General features: G+C 36.8%; 1 protein-coding gene across 7 annotated transcripts in view; it reads left to right on the forward strand.

The window, feature by feature from the left end:
* Window positions 1–15,340, forward strand: part of SINHCAF (SIN3-HDAC complex associated factor) — a 29,666-nt gene extending 14,326 nt beyond the window's left edge. For all 7 annotated transcript variants that reach the window (XM_019961380.2, XM_070789866.1, XM_019961381.2 and 4 more), the window contains exons 3-6: window positions 1,125–1,224; window positions 2,899–3,025; window positions 9,341–9,491; window positions 13,255–15,340. In XM_019961380.2, the coding sequence (XP_019816939.1) occupies window positions 1,125–1,224; window positions 2,899–3,025; window positions 9,341–9,491; window positions 13,255–13,414 (538 nt within the window). In that variant the 3' untranslated portion in view covers window positions 13,415–15,340. The remainder of the gene's footprint in view (window positions 1–1,124; window positions 1,225–2,898; window positions 3,026–9,340; window positions 9,492–13,254) is intronic.
* Window positions 15,341–15,911: the final 571 nt, after the last annotated feature.

The following is a 15,911-nucleotide window of genomic DNA, read 5'->3' on the forward strand; positions in this document are numbered from 1 at the left end:
GGAGATACATGTATACTGATAGCTGATTCATGTTGTACAGTAGAAACCAAAACAACATTGTAAAGCAGTTATCCACCAATTAAAAATATATTTTAAAAAAGTTATAATAGAACCTTTCATTGTTAACTTCAAGATGTATAAAGAGATTAAAAAAATAACCCTTATTCTCAGAGTAATTGTCCTCCACTAGTACTTTGTATTGTTTTTCTAAGTTATACAAATAAATTTTAACCCAATCTGCTGAGGATCCTAACAGGGTTTAGTGTTCTGCCCTGAAACCTGTCAGGGTCCATTAGTTTTATTTTATAATTTTGTTCTTTATCTTTTGACAGTAAACCTCTGCTTAATAACATGGAATTTACTTTTCAAAAAATAGAAACAAAATACTTAATGTTGAGCCATTTTTGATGTTAGAAATTAATTTCACCCCTGTATTTTCTTATCAAAACATTCTGTTGATTAGTTATTGTTAATCCTAGACTGTATTTATTTTGAAGGTTGTCAAAGAGTTTCCACCAACCAACGTTGCCATCTGAAGTCACATTTTTCTCTTAATGTCTTTATTTCCAATTGTATATATAATAAACGCTATTAGTATTTTTCTGTATATATTTGTAATATAGAAATATGTGTAATAGATGAAAAATTCCTCAGACAATTAAAAAATAACTTGGAAACTGTATATTTATTTCCTCTTATGCAGATACATTCATTAAAATAATATTACAGTGCCTCTCTGGTTTTGTTTGTTGTGAAACTAGAATATCATGGCACATTATTTTACTTAAAGGGTAGAGTTTTATTGCTTACGCATCTATACATTTCAAGAAAGATTAATTGGACATCATTGTTTAAAACCATGGTGACCAGGATCTTTTCTAGGTCTTAAATTTTACCATTGTTTAATTAAAAAAACATTCTTTATTTTAAAATGACCAAATTGCAGCACATAGAAGTTAATTAGACTTCTGAAATATTCTACAGAAACAGTAGAACTGGATCACCCCAGACAATTGGAAATAACATCTATAAACTATAAATAGTGTTTTTTCTAAAAGAAATGTACTTCCATGAATTCTTTTATGTAAAGGAGACGAGTAAAGGTTTGATCGTTTTCTTATCAGGTTACATGAGACTCGTTCAGGAGATATCTGTAATGCCTGTGTCCTGCTTGTGAAAAGATGGAAGAAATTGCCAGCAGGATCAAAAAAAAACTGGAATCATGTGAGTTTATCTTTTCCCCTTTTTCAGTTGTACCTCTGTTATATTTAAAGTAACACTAGTTTTTCCCCTAATTTAGGAAATAATATGTTTCTGGGGTAGAAAAGTCTGAAAAAAATAAAGAAAAATACTAGTTGCTGCTTAGATATAATCATTTAACATTTTGGCCTGTTTGGGAGCAAAATATTAATAGCTTGGTATGGCATTTACCTGAGGTTGTATTGAATATACCCATTTTGGAGATTCACAGTGTACATTTAACATATTTTTAGGTTCAGCCCAGAAATTCCTCCAGTTAATTAGACATGAATCCTTTTTTCATCTCTTAGGACAACAGATTTCCTAAATCATGTTGGTACTAATGAGCACATGAGTTTACATTCAGAACTGGATTTAAACCCTCCTTTTTTACCACTTACTACTTGTGAACTTTGAACATTTATTTATTAAGTGCAAAAGAGAATAATAGCCATGTCACAAAACTGTAGTAAGAACTGAATGAGAGGATATATATTAAGAATAATTAGTAATCACTCAGTTAAATAGAAGCTGTTTTTGTTCTCTATGTTAAATTGAGATTTGCATTTTACTTACTGTCACTAGAATTCTTCAGAAAATATTTTCAGTGACCAGAACAACACTATTAAGTTTTTTCTATATGCTAGCTTTCAGAAGATTTATGACGTTTATATAACATACTTGTTTTTAAGCAGGCAGGCATTTCTTCACATTTTTTCTTATGCTACCCTTGCAAGCTGTTCTTTGGTGACAATGTTACGTTATTATAATAGGTTTCTGTGTGTCTGTTAACTTATAAAATTGTGAGTTTTTCTTTAATGAATAGCTTATGTGGGGAAGATCCAAATTGTGATTTTGAAGGTGATGTCAACCTTTTTACATCAGGATACACACATGCTAAGTCGCTTCAGTTATGTCCTTCAGTTGTGTCTGACACTTTGCGACCCCATGGACTGTAACCCGCCAGGCTCCTCTGTCCATTACATAAGGATAGAAATCTGCAAATAGTAAATGTGAATGAAGACATGAGAAATGAGACTATATGGGTCTAGACCAGTGGCCTTACCAGGCTGTGGGAGAACATGCCATTGCCGCACGTGGCTGACCTCAGGCTTAAGGGTGTGTAGTAAAAAGAGCATAAAGCAGAGGTCTGAAACCTGATTTGAGTCTGGGCGCCTTCTCTACCTACCTTTGCCTATTTACTAGTTTAGTGAAATAAGGCAAAATACATAGTTTAATATCTCTTGGTTTTCTTTACCCTAAAACTGGAGTAACAAATTACTGCCTACTGCCTTGTGGTGAAGTTAGAATCAAAAGTATATGAAAACGTTTTGTAAACTGCAGACATCATCCAGTAGGAATGTTAATTGTTGTAAGGTCTGGTTTTTCTTAACCTCCTTGGCTCATTTTCACCATATATAAAACCTATATAAATTTTTTGTCCAGCTACTCTTGCTGTTACTACTTCAAAGTAAAAAAACCCTAGATAAACTGTTTTTAATATCATGTGATGATTCAAAGTGCTCATGAGCTCTTAAACACTGAGTAGAAAACTATGGTTCTCAAATTTGGCTCCTTCAAATAAGCACTCATCTGAACTAAGGGAGTACAGAGGTGTCATTTTTAAAATGGTATTAAATATTCAGTATTTTCTTCCAGGTGGTAGATGCAAGGGCAGGACCCAGTCTAAAGACTACACTGAAACCAAAGAAAGTGAAAACTCTATCTGGAAACAGGATAAAAAGTAACCAGATCAGTAAACTGCAGAAGGAATTTAAGCGCCACAGTAAGTTGGATATTGAGACATGAGAATTTAAGAATGGATGTTTTGTTTCTGTCTGCCGGTGGCACATGGCATATGTAGACCATGTTTTCTTTTGTTGCTTTTTTAAAAAAGAGTGGGAAGCAATGTTGACTTGGTAGAAATATTTTATTTCTAGGAAATCTTGAAACTTTATCTTTGATTTTGATGTCTTAAAAGTACTTTCATTAGCCACTTCTTCAAACTGTACTTCAGAACACTTGGACCATTCTCATCTCTTTATTGACATCTTTTCTAAAAGATTAATGTTTCAAGTTTGTTTACTTGATTTTTATCCTTAAGGAGATTGAGACCTGAAGATATGCAGAAAGGTATGTAAATAATTCAGTTCAGTTCCGTCGCTCAGTCGTGTCCGACTCTTTGCGACCCCATGAATCACAGCACGCCAGGCCTCCCTGTCCATCACCAACTCCCGGAGTTCACTCAGACTCACGTCCATCGAGTCAGTGATGCCATCCAGCCATCTCATCCTTTGTCGTCCCCTTCTCCTCCTGCCCCCAATCCCTCCCAGCATCAGAGTCTTTTCATCAATGAGTCAGCTCTTCACATGAGGTGGCCAAAGTACTGGAGTTTCAGCTTCAGCATCATTCCCTCCAAAGAAATCCCAGGGCTGATCTCCCTCAGAATGGACTGGTTTTAGAAAAGGCAGAGGAACCAGAGATCAGATTGTCAGCATCCACTGGATCATCGAAAAAGCAAGAGAGTTCCAGAAAAGCATCTATTTCTGCTTTATTGACTATGCCAAAGCCTTTGACTGTGTGGATCACAATAAACTGTGGAAAATTCTGAAAGAGATGGGAATACCAGACCACCTGATCTGCCTCTTGAGAAATCTGTATGCAGGTCAGGAAGCAACAGTTAGAACTGGACATGGAACAACAGACTGGTTCCAAATAGGAAAAGGAGTACGTCAAGGCTGTATGTTGTCACCCTGCTTATTTAACTTCTATGCAGAGTACATCATGAGAAACGCTGGACTGGAAGAAACACAAGCTGGAATCAAGATTGCCGGGAGAAATATCAATAACCTCAGATATGCAGATGACACCACCCTTATGGCAGAAAGTGAAGAGGAACTCAAAAGCCTCTTGATGAAAGTGAAAGTGGAGAGTGAAAAAGTTGGCTTAAAGCTCAACATTCAGAAAACGAAGATCATGGCATCCGGTCCCATCACTTCATGGGAAATAGATGGGGAAACAGTGGAAACAGTGTAAATAATTAGTGGGCAACCTAAGACTTAAAACCCAGGTTTTCTGGAGAGTAATTTTGGAAATCATAACTCACATATTGCAGCCTCAAGATTTTTAGGTTTAAAGGGGCTTGGTGTGTTGGGTCAGAGGATGGGAAAGAAATGATAAATTAATAAGTTCATCTACTTTTATGGGAAGTAACTGGGGGCAGGGGACCTGTTGTAGTACTTCTGTATTTAGTAATTTAAATTTTGAAAAGGAAATCCACTGTATATAATGTTATTACCTCCGGGGGTTTGAGGCAGCACTATTGAGTCCAGCACAGTAGTGTTTCTGCAGGGGAAATGTAGGCATATTTACATCGGTGGAATAAACTAACTGTAAATAAACTAGTCATGTTTGCCCACCTGATTATGGCCCAGATCAGGCCAGATTTTGTGGCCAAATGGGTTAGAGATAAACGTTTGTTTTGAGAACATTTTCAGAATTGTGGATGGACCTATATTGGAGTTTTCAGGATTAAAAAAGATATGGGGACTTCCCTGGCGGTCTGATGGTTAGGACACCACTGCATGGGGCATGAGGTGTGGCTAAAAAAAAAGATCTGTAGGCCCTTGTTAGACAAAATATTATCAATCAATGTTTGTTTTAGAGTAATGGAGAAAGACAGTTAAATTTACTGATCAGACAGAAGGAAAGGAAGGAAGAACTATCAGTTCTGGAGCATTTTGGTGTATATTCCAAGCACTTTACAATTATGCCAGTGATTTCAGTTTTAGAGATTAGGATAGGAAGTACAAGCTAGTGGTTTCACCATGATCTGGCATCACTTAATAAGTAGCAGAGATGAACTTGACCTGGGGTTTGTCTAATCTCAAAACCCTGCGCCCTTTGCACAATCATCCTGCTCTTTTGGATAGCATAGCTTATGCCCCAGGACCCCAAAGTCTTTCCAGATCTGCTACTAACTCCATGCTCTAAGTTGGTGTTACTAGTAAGTTGTTGGTGTTACTAGTCCATAGTTATTTTGAAAATACATTTAATTTAATTAATTATATATTTAATTAATATATATTTAATCTTTGGCTAAACTTTTATAATATATCGGTAGTAAAATATTTAGACAACATCAAATATGTGTATATTTTAATCATAGATTTTTTTTCTTAACCAGCTATCACCAAGGGGCAAACAAAACCGACTCTACCCTTTATTCTCAGTAAATGTTTGAGTGAACATTTAGAAAACAGTAATTTTCTTATCATTTGAGGAGTAGAGAAATTGAAAGTTTGTATGTATATTTTTAGCATCTTTAATTATAGGGAAGGTGACACCTAACTTTTGCCTTACCTAAGGGAATATGTCCAGTGTAATTTTAGATTTTTGTGATAAAGCTATGTTGTGGAGGGGTTGGAGATTGAAAATTAATGGGTTTGGAGACTCAGTGAAACAAGATTTCCTAGGTGCATTGTGAATTGCTTGCAGCTGTGTGCAATGTAACAGTTTTGAGATATTTGAATTTTTATACATCACCCACTAAATGGTTTCTCTGCCTCTAGTTACAGATTTACTTCTGTGCATCTTGCCTGTACCTGACATGTATTCCTCTTCTTGGAATGTTCTTTCTTTTGTGATGTACTGGAAAGGCATTGGATCTAAGGCTTGAAGATCTGGATTTGAGTTATAGTTCTTGAACAAATATATGACCCTGGTGTTGCTTAACATTAAACCACAGTTTCCTAATCAAGAGAAATGAGGATAAGCAAGTAAAAAGGGCTTTTGTAAAACAAAACAAAGAAAAATAAAGTCCTCTAGAAATGCTAGCTTTTTTTTTTTTATTTTTTTGGTCATTTTCCCTAAAGTCTGCCATGATTCTGGTTGCTGTAGAATAAAATTGAAAATCCCTAGCAAGTCTTTGGATGTCTCCTTTAGGGTAAGGGTCAGTTCCCTTAATGTGCATGATGTATTCTGTTTCCATCACTTTGCTCATCATCCCCATCTATCCCATGTGGGGGATGGGATTTCCAAATCCTACCTAATGTTTAAGATTTTAAAAATTTCAGTTCTTTGAAGAATTTCCAGATTTACATTCTAGAAGAGTTTTTTCCCCCCAACTGCATTTCTATGTGTAGTTAATTGTATCCTGTTGTCCCAGGTATTATTAGATTAAGCCATATAAAAAATTTATCACTTTTATATATAGAAATGGACAAATATAATTGCAATTTCAAATGGTTCATAGATATTAAGCACTTACTAGGATAGTGTATTTTCTTCAGAAGCATAGCACTGCTATTGCTGTTAATTATTAGGAAAGTCTTTTAAGTATTCCCATAGCCTTACTCCTTTAAAGCCTGCTACTTTTTTTTACATTAAAAAAAATATATTCTTTTACCATTATGGTTTATCATAGGTATTGAATATAGTTCTCTGTGCTATACAACAGGACCTTGTTGTTTATCCATTCTAAATGTAAAAGCTTCCATCTGCTAAGCTCACCCTCCCACTTCATCCCACGCCAACCTCCCCGCCTTGGCAACCACAAGTCTCTTCTCTACGTCCATGACTGTGTTTCCGTTTCATAGGTTCATCTGTGTCATCTTTTAGATTCCGTGTATAAGTGCTATCATATGGTATTTGTCTTTCTCTATCTGACTTATTTCACTTAGTATGATAATCTCTAGTTGTATCCATGTTGTTGCAAATGGTATTATTTTGTTCTTTTTTATGTGAAGCCTGCTGTTCTTAAGGATTTTGTTTGGTTGTTTTTTTCCATGAAGTTAAGCTATTCATAGATTGGGAAGTAAATGAACATATTAAAAACACCAATGGTGCTTTCTTTGTTTTAGATACTTAATATTAAATGCTATTTTATGTAAAATTTTGATAATAGAAAACAGTTGTGAGCGCTGTTCAAAAAAGCTTTCTTTAGTCTTGTTTCTCCCCATACAGGATGTGACACAGGGTTGGTTGTCTAGTGGATACTTCATGAATATTTGATTGGTTCTCTAAATTGGAGGATTGTTCTATCCACCTGTCCTGGGTGGGGGGTAGTCTTCAGATAAAGGTGAGGTGTGTAGTAGACTCAGCCCCTGTCTGATATTTCTGTTGCTGGGAGTAGCAGTAGGATGGCTTTATAGCTCACTGACTATTAACCAAAAGATTTATATTCTGGTTTGTAAATGTATGTGATATCTTCTGAGGGCAAAAATACTAAATCATGTGTAGCTTGTATCTGATTAACTGCCTTTATTCCTTACTAAGTTAGAATCTATTGTTTCTGCTTTATAGGTAAGGTTTCATTTTTCTTTGGATGCTTTCAAGATTTTTCTCTTTTTCTTCAGTTTTCGGGAGTTTAATTATAGTGTGTTTTGTGGCAAAGACGGTGAAGAACCTGCCTGCAGTGCAGGAGACCCAGGTTCGATCTCTGGTTTGGGAAGATCCCTGGAGAAGGGAATGGCACCCCACTCCAGTATTCTTGCCTGGAGAATCCCACGGACAGAGGAGCCTGGTGGGCTATAGTCCATGGGGTCGCAAAGAGTCAGACATGATTGAGTGACTAACACTTTCACTTCGGCATTGGTTGCTTGGGGTATATCCTGTGTGACGTTAGCTCAGCTTAAATCTGTAGGTTTGTCTCTTGCCAAGTTTGGCACATTTTCCGCCATTATATTTGAGTACATTTTTACCTGCGCCTTCTTTGTCCTCTTCCTTCAGGACTGCAGTCACTTGGACGTAGATTTTTGTCGTAGTTACGCAGGTCACTTAAGGCTCTTCATTTGTTTTCTTGGTGTTGTACAGGTTGGCTGATTTCTGCTGATCTTTCTTCCGATTCACTGACTTGTTTCCTCTGTCCCCTCCCTTCTGAGCCTGTCCACTGCCCTGTCATTTATTGTATTTTTTTCAGTTTGGATTTGGTTCTTTATATCTTTTTTTTTTTTTTTTTAACTGAGACCTGCTTATTGAGTTTATGTTTCCATTTATTTTAAGCTTGTTTATAAAGGCTCACTGAAGCATTTTTGTCATGGCTGCTTTAAAATCTGTCAGATAATTCTAACATCTCTGTCATCTTGGCATTAATATATACTTGACTTTTCATTCTATTTGAGATTTCCCTGGTTCTGGATATGATGTGATTTTTTTTTTTTTTGAAACCTAGACATTCAAAAATTGTGTGATGAGACTCTGAGTTTTATTTAAACCTTCTGTTTTAACTGGCTTTTTTTTTTTTGGTCAGAGGGGGAAATGGGAGAGGGACACAGCCTTGTTACTGCCAGGTGGTGTTACAGTCGGGTTCCCCACCCAACCTCTATAGATTGCTGAAGTGGGAGTGGCTCCTGACTGCAGCTGAGTGGGGCTGGGATGGGAATTAAGGCTCCCATGTGGTTGGGGTCCTCCTGTTCTTGGTGAGCCATAGTGAAAGCCCAGACTCTTTAGTAGGCTTCCACTGCCATCACCCTGGTGAAGGTGTTGGGGAGGCCTCATAACATTCTTGACTGGATGGAAATCTAGGCTTTCCTGTTGGCCTTTGCTAGGGTCGGTGGGGGTAGGGACATATTTTTTCTGTTCGGCTGCAGTAAAGTGATTATTGTGTTGTAAAGATTTCCTGTCTTGCTAGACTGCCCCTTTCTTAGTCCTCTGGCTAGAGAGAGCCGACTTTCGTTGGGGGTGTGTGTGCGTGGGTGTCTGTGTGTACCCACTGGCTTTTCTGAATTACTGGCTTCTTCAGCTTCAAGACTGGGATTTATAAGGCAAAAATAAAACCCGTAAAAGCTAGGGTGCTCACCTTCACATCCTTCCTTAAGTGTTGAGCTCTCTAGCTGTTGCCAACTTTTGGAGTCTTTAGTTTTGTTTTATATGTTATATCCTTATGTTTTTAGTTGTACTTACTAGCAGAAGAGAGGAAAGTATGTCTACTCTTAGTCTTACCAGAAGCTCATTTTCTTTTAGATACACTTTAGTACAAATACAGTAGAATAGAAAATAATTTTTTTCCATTTTTGACTGTCTCATTCACTGTGTTTTGTGCTGAGGCTTAGTTGCGATGGCATATAATGAAATTATCATTTTTGTTTTCTCTTCACTTCAGATTCTGATGCTCACAGTACAACCTCAAGTGCCTCTCCAGCTCAGTCTCCCTGTTACAGTAACCAGTCAGATGATGGCTCAGATACAGAGATGGCTTCTGGCTCCAACAGAACGCCAGTGTTTTCCTTTTTAGATCTCACATACTGGAAAAGGTAAAAGCAACAGAAAATATCTCTCTAACCAGCAAACCTTCTTAATTACAGGCAACTGTTTCCCACTTCCTTAGCAATTACATGGCATTTGGCAAACCGCTGGTAGCATGTGTGGTTGGAGGTGGATTAGGCAAGAATGGAGCTGAGAGTTTGGATTTTGTGTGTTTTTCCTATTAAAATTGATTTAAAATAAAAACCATGTTAAGGAATCTAAATTTGCTATAATGGAGTATACGTAGATATTCAATGTGATCAACTCTCCCACTGAAAAAAGTAAAAAGATTAGAAGTATATATATATATATATATATATATTTATGTCTTTAAAAATGGCATTAACAAGTAGACAAGTTAATGAGAAATATATATGCATGCTCAGTCACTCAATCATGTCTGACTCTTTGTGACCCCCATGGATTGTAGCCTGCCAGGCTCCTCTGTTCATGGGATTACCTTGGCAAAAATATTGGAGTGGGCTGTCATTTCCTCCTCTAGGGGATCTTCTCGACGCAGGTATCGAACTTGTGACTCCTGCTGCCCCTGCATTGGCAGGTGGATTCTTTACCCCTTAGCAGCCTGGGAAGTCCCTAATAAGGAATAACCAGAGGCCAAAAGCCATGTGAATGAGAAACCCCAAAGTCAAAAAAGAGATAATAGACTAGGAAAGAGAGAATATTGAAAGTGGTTAAGGATTTTCTAGTGCACAGATTTGGGAAGACTAACAAGTAAAAGCAGGGTAATAAGCAGTTATCGTATGGGTGAGGAAAATTCACCCATATGACACATTATATGCAAACTGTGGAACACGGGAGGCAAAACAGTTAGTGAGAAAATAAAGACTTTATTTTTCGAGGAACAACAAACACACAAGCTGAGTTCTCAGCATGAACAAAGGATGCCATAAAACCATAGATTTAACACCTTCAGTGGCCCCAGAGATAACAGCTGGGAGATAATTCTCCCAGGCAAGAATACTGGAGCGGGTTGCCGTGCCCTTCTCCGGGAGATCATCTTCCTGACGCAGGGGTTGAACTCACGTCTCTTAGGTCTCCTGCATTGGCAGCCGGGCTCTTTACCACTAGCACCACCTGGGAAGCCCTTACATGGCAATAGCATGTAAATCAAAGTAGTAGAAGTAATGGGAGTGAAAGTGTCCTAATGTCTTTGTACTGTTGAGAATAAATATATTGAATAACTTTAAAGTTTGATTAATGAGCTGTGTAACCACTGAAAGAATAAAAATAAGAATGTAAAACCTCCAGAGAAAAAGAGAAAGACCAGGAATTTAAAAATATACCTAGCAAGATAAAAATGATGAAAAACTTCTATGTATTTGTAAATTGAGAACCCTTGGGTCAAGAAGAAAGTGTAAGTTAGAACATCCGTATAACTAAAAAATAACTGAAAAATTCCACAAATCAAAATGTGTGGTATGAAGTTAAAGAGGTAAATAGAAGAAAAGTTGCTTTTAGTACTTTATTTTAACACAAAGATTTAAAATAAACGAAGTTATATATATCCAGTTTATAGATTAATGAAGCTCAATATAAAGAAAAATAAAAGCAAGGAAGTCCTAAAGATAGAAGTAGGAATAAATGGAGTAGAAAACCAATATGAATGAATAGTATCAGTAAAGCCAAGAGTTGGTTCTTGAAAAAGATGACCGAAGAAGTTACTAGAGATCAAGTTACTACAGATCAAGAAAAAGAGATGGTACCCTTGTTATTTCTTATTTCTTGGATAAGAAAGTGATATTCAACTCTAGACAAACAGAGGTTTAGAAGTCAAAGGATATTATAAACAACTTTATGCCGGTAAATTTGAACATACAGGTGAAGTGGATACATTAGTAGCTTACCAAAACTGTTTACCAAGACAGTTTACCAAAACTGTGCCAAGACTTGAAGAGTCGCATAATGGAGAAAATGGATTCAGTGGTCAGAAGTCTTCCCACAAAAAACCCCAGGCTGAGATAGACAAGTCCTACTGAATGTTCCAGAAACAAATGAATCTGATCTTGCACTGGATTTTCCAAATTATGGATCAAACAAGGCCTAGGCTCCAAGCATTCTGTGAGGCTAACATACCTTTGATATGTTATAAACAGTTTATCATAAGTATATTAGATTTATTCTAGGGATGTGAGATTGTTTTAAGCATTAGAAAGCCAAGTAACATAATTTGACAGTTCCTAAAGGAGAGGGGAAAATGCCTGTCGTGTTAGTGGTGTATTGAAGATATTTGATAAATTTGAACTTTGCTTCAGGGTTTAAAATAAAATCTTTAGCAAAATAGGAAGAGGAGGCAACCACATTGATAAATACTTTGTATTTTCAGGTAAAATCAAACATGTTCCCATTCCTATATTTCAGCAACATTGCCTTCAGACATGTGCACTGATAATGTGCAGCGTGTTTGTAAAAGCAAAAGTTGTCCCATCAGAAGAAGAGCGGATAGCCCTTTCACTGTTCACCTAAACTATCACAGCAGTGATAATCAGCTGTACCCTAATGCAGAATAAAAAGTTTTAAAAAAGAGAGTCTGCAAACTATGGTATATTCACGTGGTGGAATACCATACATAACTTAAAATGAAAAAAACTCTAATAGTATAGTATATTTGAACCTCAGTTATTGTTGAGGAAAAAAATTGCAGCATACAGTATGATTCCATATATGTGCATTTCTGTATATATTTTTATTTTATATGTTACATACATGAGATAACAAGCAATATGTTTAGAGATGCAAACATGTATACAAAGAAAAAGGGGAGTGATAAACCTAAAATTTTAAGGAGAGAGTGAGATTGAGTGGAACGGGATTGAGAAGAACGTACAGGGGGATTTCATAGGAAACAATTGTTTTTTTCCTTGGAGTGTATGATCCATGAGTGATTTGCTGGGTTGTCATTTCTGTATGCCTTTATGTGTATTTGATAATATGTGTATATATTTTTTGTCTGATCAATATTAAAACCGCCAGCTGTATCAGCCTGTTCATTGTGGCTATTTTTCTCTAAGATGTGGTGACTTTTGGAGGAAACAGTTAATAACTTTAGGAACAGCCTCTGAAACTGAGGAATACCTTCTCCCCCTTAATATTTACTAAGATTCAGTGTGGGATTTGGGCTTTCCTGGTGGCTCAGCTGGTGAAGAATCCGCCTGCAATGTGGGAGACCTGAGTTTGATCCCTGGGTTGGGAAGATCCCCTGGAGAAGGGAAAGGCTACCCACTCCAGTATTCTGGCCTAGAGAATTCCATGGACTACACAGTCCATGGGATCACAAAGAGTCAGACATGACTGAGTGACCTTCACTCACTTACTCAGTGTGGGATTTAAGGGACTTGGGTAATTCCCATTACCTGGCAAATTGAGGTCACTCTAGGAGACCATTCGTTAGAAATGTGATGATTGTGGAAGTAGAACCTTTCTTTGATCATATTCTACTAGTTATAATGTTTGGTGTGTATGTTAGTTGCTCATTCCTGTCCAACTCTTTGCAACCCCATGGGCTGTAGCCCGCCAGGCTCCTCTGTCCATGGGATTCTCCAGGCAAGAATACTGGAATGGGTTGCCAGTTCCTTCTCCAGAGGATCTTCCTGACTCATGAATTGAACCCAAGTCTCCCACAGTGCAGGCAGGTTCTTAACCATCTGAGCCACCATTAAACCAATATAATGATTGGTGGATTGTTCTTTTTTTTTCTGTATTATTATTCTGCCTTATTGATATATTTTGTTCTCTCTCCATTTTTTCTTTTAGACAGAAAATATGCTGTGGCATTATCTATAAAGGCCGTTTTGGGGAAGTCCTCATTGACACACATCTATTCAAGCCTTGCTGCAGCAATAAGAAAGCAGCTGCTGAGAAGCCAGAGGAGCAGGGGCCAGAGCCTCTGCCTATCTCCACTCAGGAGTGGTGACTAAGCTTTATGTAGAAGGGGAGCAAAAACGATTTAAATTTTGGAAAACAAAGCAACAAAATGACCCTCCTATTTTTAATTTGGATACCTGCTATTCTGCCAAAAGATGGATTTGTAGAATAGTTTTGAATGGGTTATTTTTCCTCCAGTTCCACAAACTCTGAAGCCAGTGAAGCTTACTAAGAGATAAAAAAGAAGTGTACATAATATTTAAGATGCTGAGTATTTCATAGGAAAGCTGAATGCTGCTGTAAAGTGCTCTTTAAGTCTTTTTTAAAAATCCCCTTCTAATGAATGAAATTAGGGGAATTTTCAGGGGACAGAGATGGGATTTGTTGTATGATAAACGTATGTAGTTTTAGTCTTTCTATTTTGAGAAGTAGTGGTTGGGGCATTTTTTAAGATGGCTGGCTACACTTGTTTTCCTTCATTATAATAAATTTGTCATAACTCAGTAAACATGGACTTGCCCCTAGAGGTGGTGGTTAATAACTGAAATATTAAGGTCTTGCCAAGGTTCTGGTGATTCAAACCTGTACTACTGAATATTAAGCAGGACAGACAGCTCTCTGGTGCGAGTATCTTGAAGGAGTAATTTCTAAATATGCAGAGATAACTTGACTGTATATGTTGCATCCTGTGTCACCTCCCTCCATATTGGTATTTGATACAGATTTTAATTTATATGAAACTTAAAAAGCAGAGTCAAAACTTAAAGCAGAATCAAAGTTCCTCTTGGGGAAATGTCAAGTCTTTAGGATAAGCAATCCTAATGAATAGTACCAAAGCATTACCACTTGGTAGAGAACATTCTCTATTAAAAATGTTGTATTATCTGAAAAATAACAATGTGCAAGTCTTTGGATGGCACACGAGAAAAACAAAGGTTAATGCTTCTTGGGGCACGTTTCTTAGAGGGCTTGCAAGCGTGTAAATAATTTGTTTATGTTACGTGACTGGTGACTTCACTGAAAATCTGCACAATTCAGTTTTAGCTCTGGATTACTTCAGTTGACCTTTGTGAAGGTTTTATCTGTGTAGAATGGTTGTTTGACTTGTTTTAACCTGTTAGGGTTTTGGGATTTGGGGTTTTTTTTTTCATTCTATATTAAAGTAAAATTCTACTAAAAGAAAAGAGGTGTGTGTGAATGCTGAGTGGGTTGGTTTTGGTTTGGCTTCTGAACATTGGTCAGGCTTTCTGAACATTGAGGTGTTAGATGATACATCCTAAATGTGGAGCTCTTCCATTCTGAAACCTTCATTAAAAGCCTTTTACTTGAACCCAAACCAAAGTACTATCTATTGCCTCTTTTCTAAAAGTACAGGAAAAATATATCACCTGTTTTCATAACGAGGAAGCATTGTTTGCCTCCCTGGTAAAACATGACTCAGTACTTATTTTTAAAACTGGATTTTAAAGATTGGATAGTATACATAACAAGAGAGTGAGCCACTTTTTATGGGCACCCTATAGTTTTATAGTTCTTAATCAAAACTTAAAGTTTTCTATTTCTTCCTTTGGGAAAAACTACAAGCCACCATATGCACAGACTACACAGTGAGTTGGCTCAGTGCTCCCGCAGACTTTGAGGTGTATTACAAGAACCCCAGCCATTATCATCTTCCTCCTGAATTATTTTGAAATTTTGTTTTGTACATTTTGGCTGCAGTATTGGTGGTAGAATATACTATAATATGGATCATCTCTACTTCTGTATTTATTTATTTATTACTAGACCTCAACCACAGTCTTCTTTCCCCCTTCCACCTCTCTTTGCCTGTAGGATGTACTGTATGTAGTCATGCACTTTGTATTAATATATTAGAAATCTACAAATCTGTTTTGTACTTTTTATACTGTTGGATACTTATAATCAAAACTTTTACTAGGGTATTGAATAAATTTAGTCTTATTAGAAAATAAAAGAGGCTGTTTGTGGCTTTGTTTGAAAGGTGTTCTTAAGTAAGAATAACTAATACTTTTGGCCCTCACAGGTGTTACTCAGTATAAGCACTTAGTATTGTAAGAAGCCATAAAGGAAAAAAGTCCTCTTTACCAAGAAATACAGACTTTAAAATACAGATCTTCTCTACTTACCTTAGGATTACACCCCAATAAACACAAGTTGAAACCATTGTAAGTGAAAAATGCATTTAAGTGACTTCCCTTCCTGTGGTCCAATGGTTAGGAATCCCCCTTGCAGTAGGGGGAGGGAGTGAGGAACACACAAGTTGGGAACTAAGATCCCACATGCTGCAGAGCCACTGAGCCCTTGTGCAACAAGCAACTAGAGTCAGCTGCAAGGAAAGATCCTGCATGCTAAGTGAAATATTTTAAAAATGTGTTTAATACATTATAGCTTAGCCTAACCTACCTTAAACATACTCAGAACATTTACATTAGCTTACAGTTAGCAAAATGATCTAACACAAAGCCTATTTTTAATTAAATATTGAATGTCTTACGTAATTTATTGAATGTTGCACTGAAAGTGAA

This window comes from Bos indicus, chromosome 5, assembly GCF_029378745.1.
Source record: "Bos indicus isolate NIAB-ARS_2022 breed Sahiwal x Tharparkar chromosome 5, NIAB-ARS_B.indTharparkar_mat_pri_1.0, whole genome shotgun sequence".
Lineage (NCBI taxonomy): Eukaryota > Metazoa > Chordata > Mammalia > Artiodactyla > Bovidae > Bos > Bos indicus.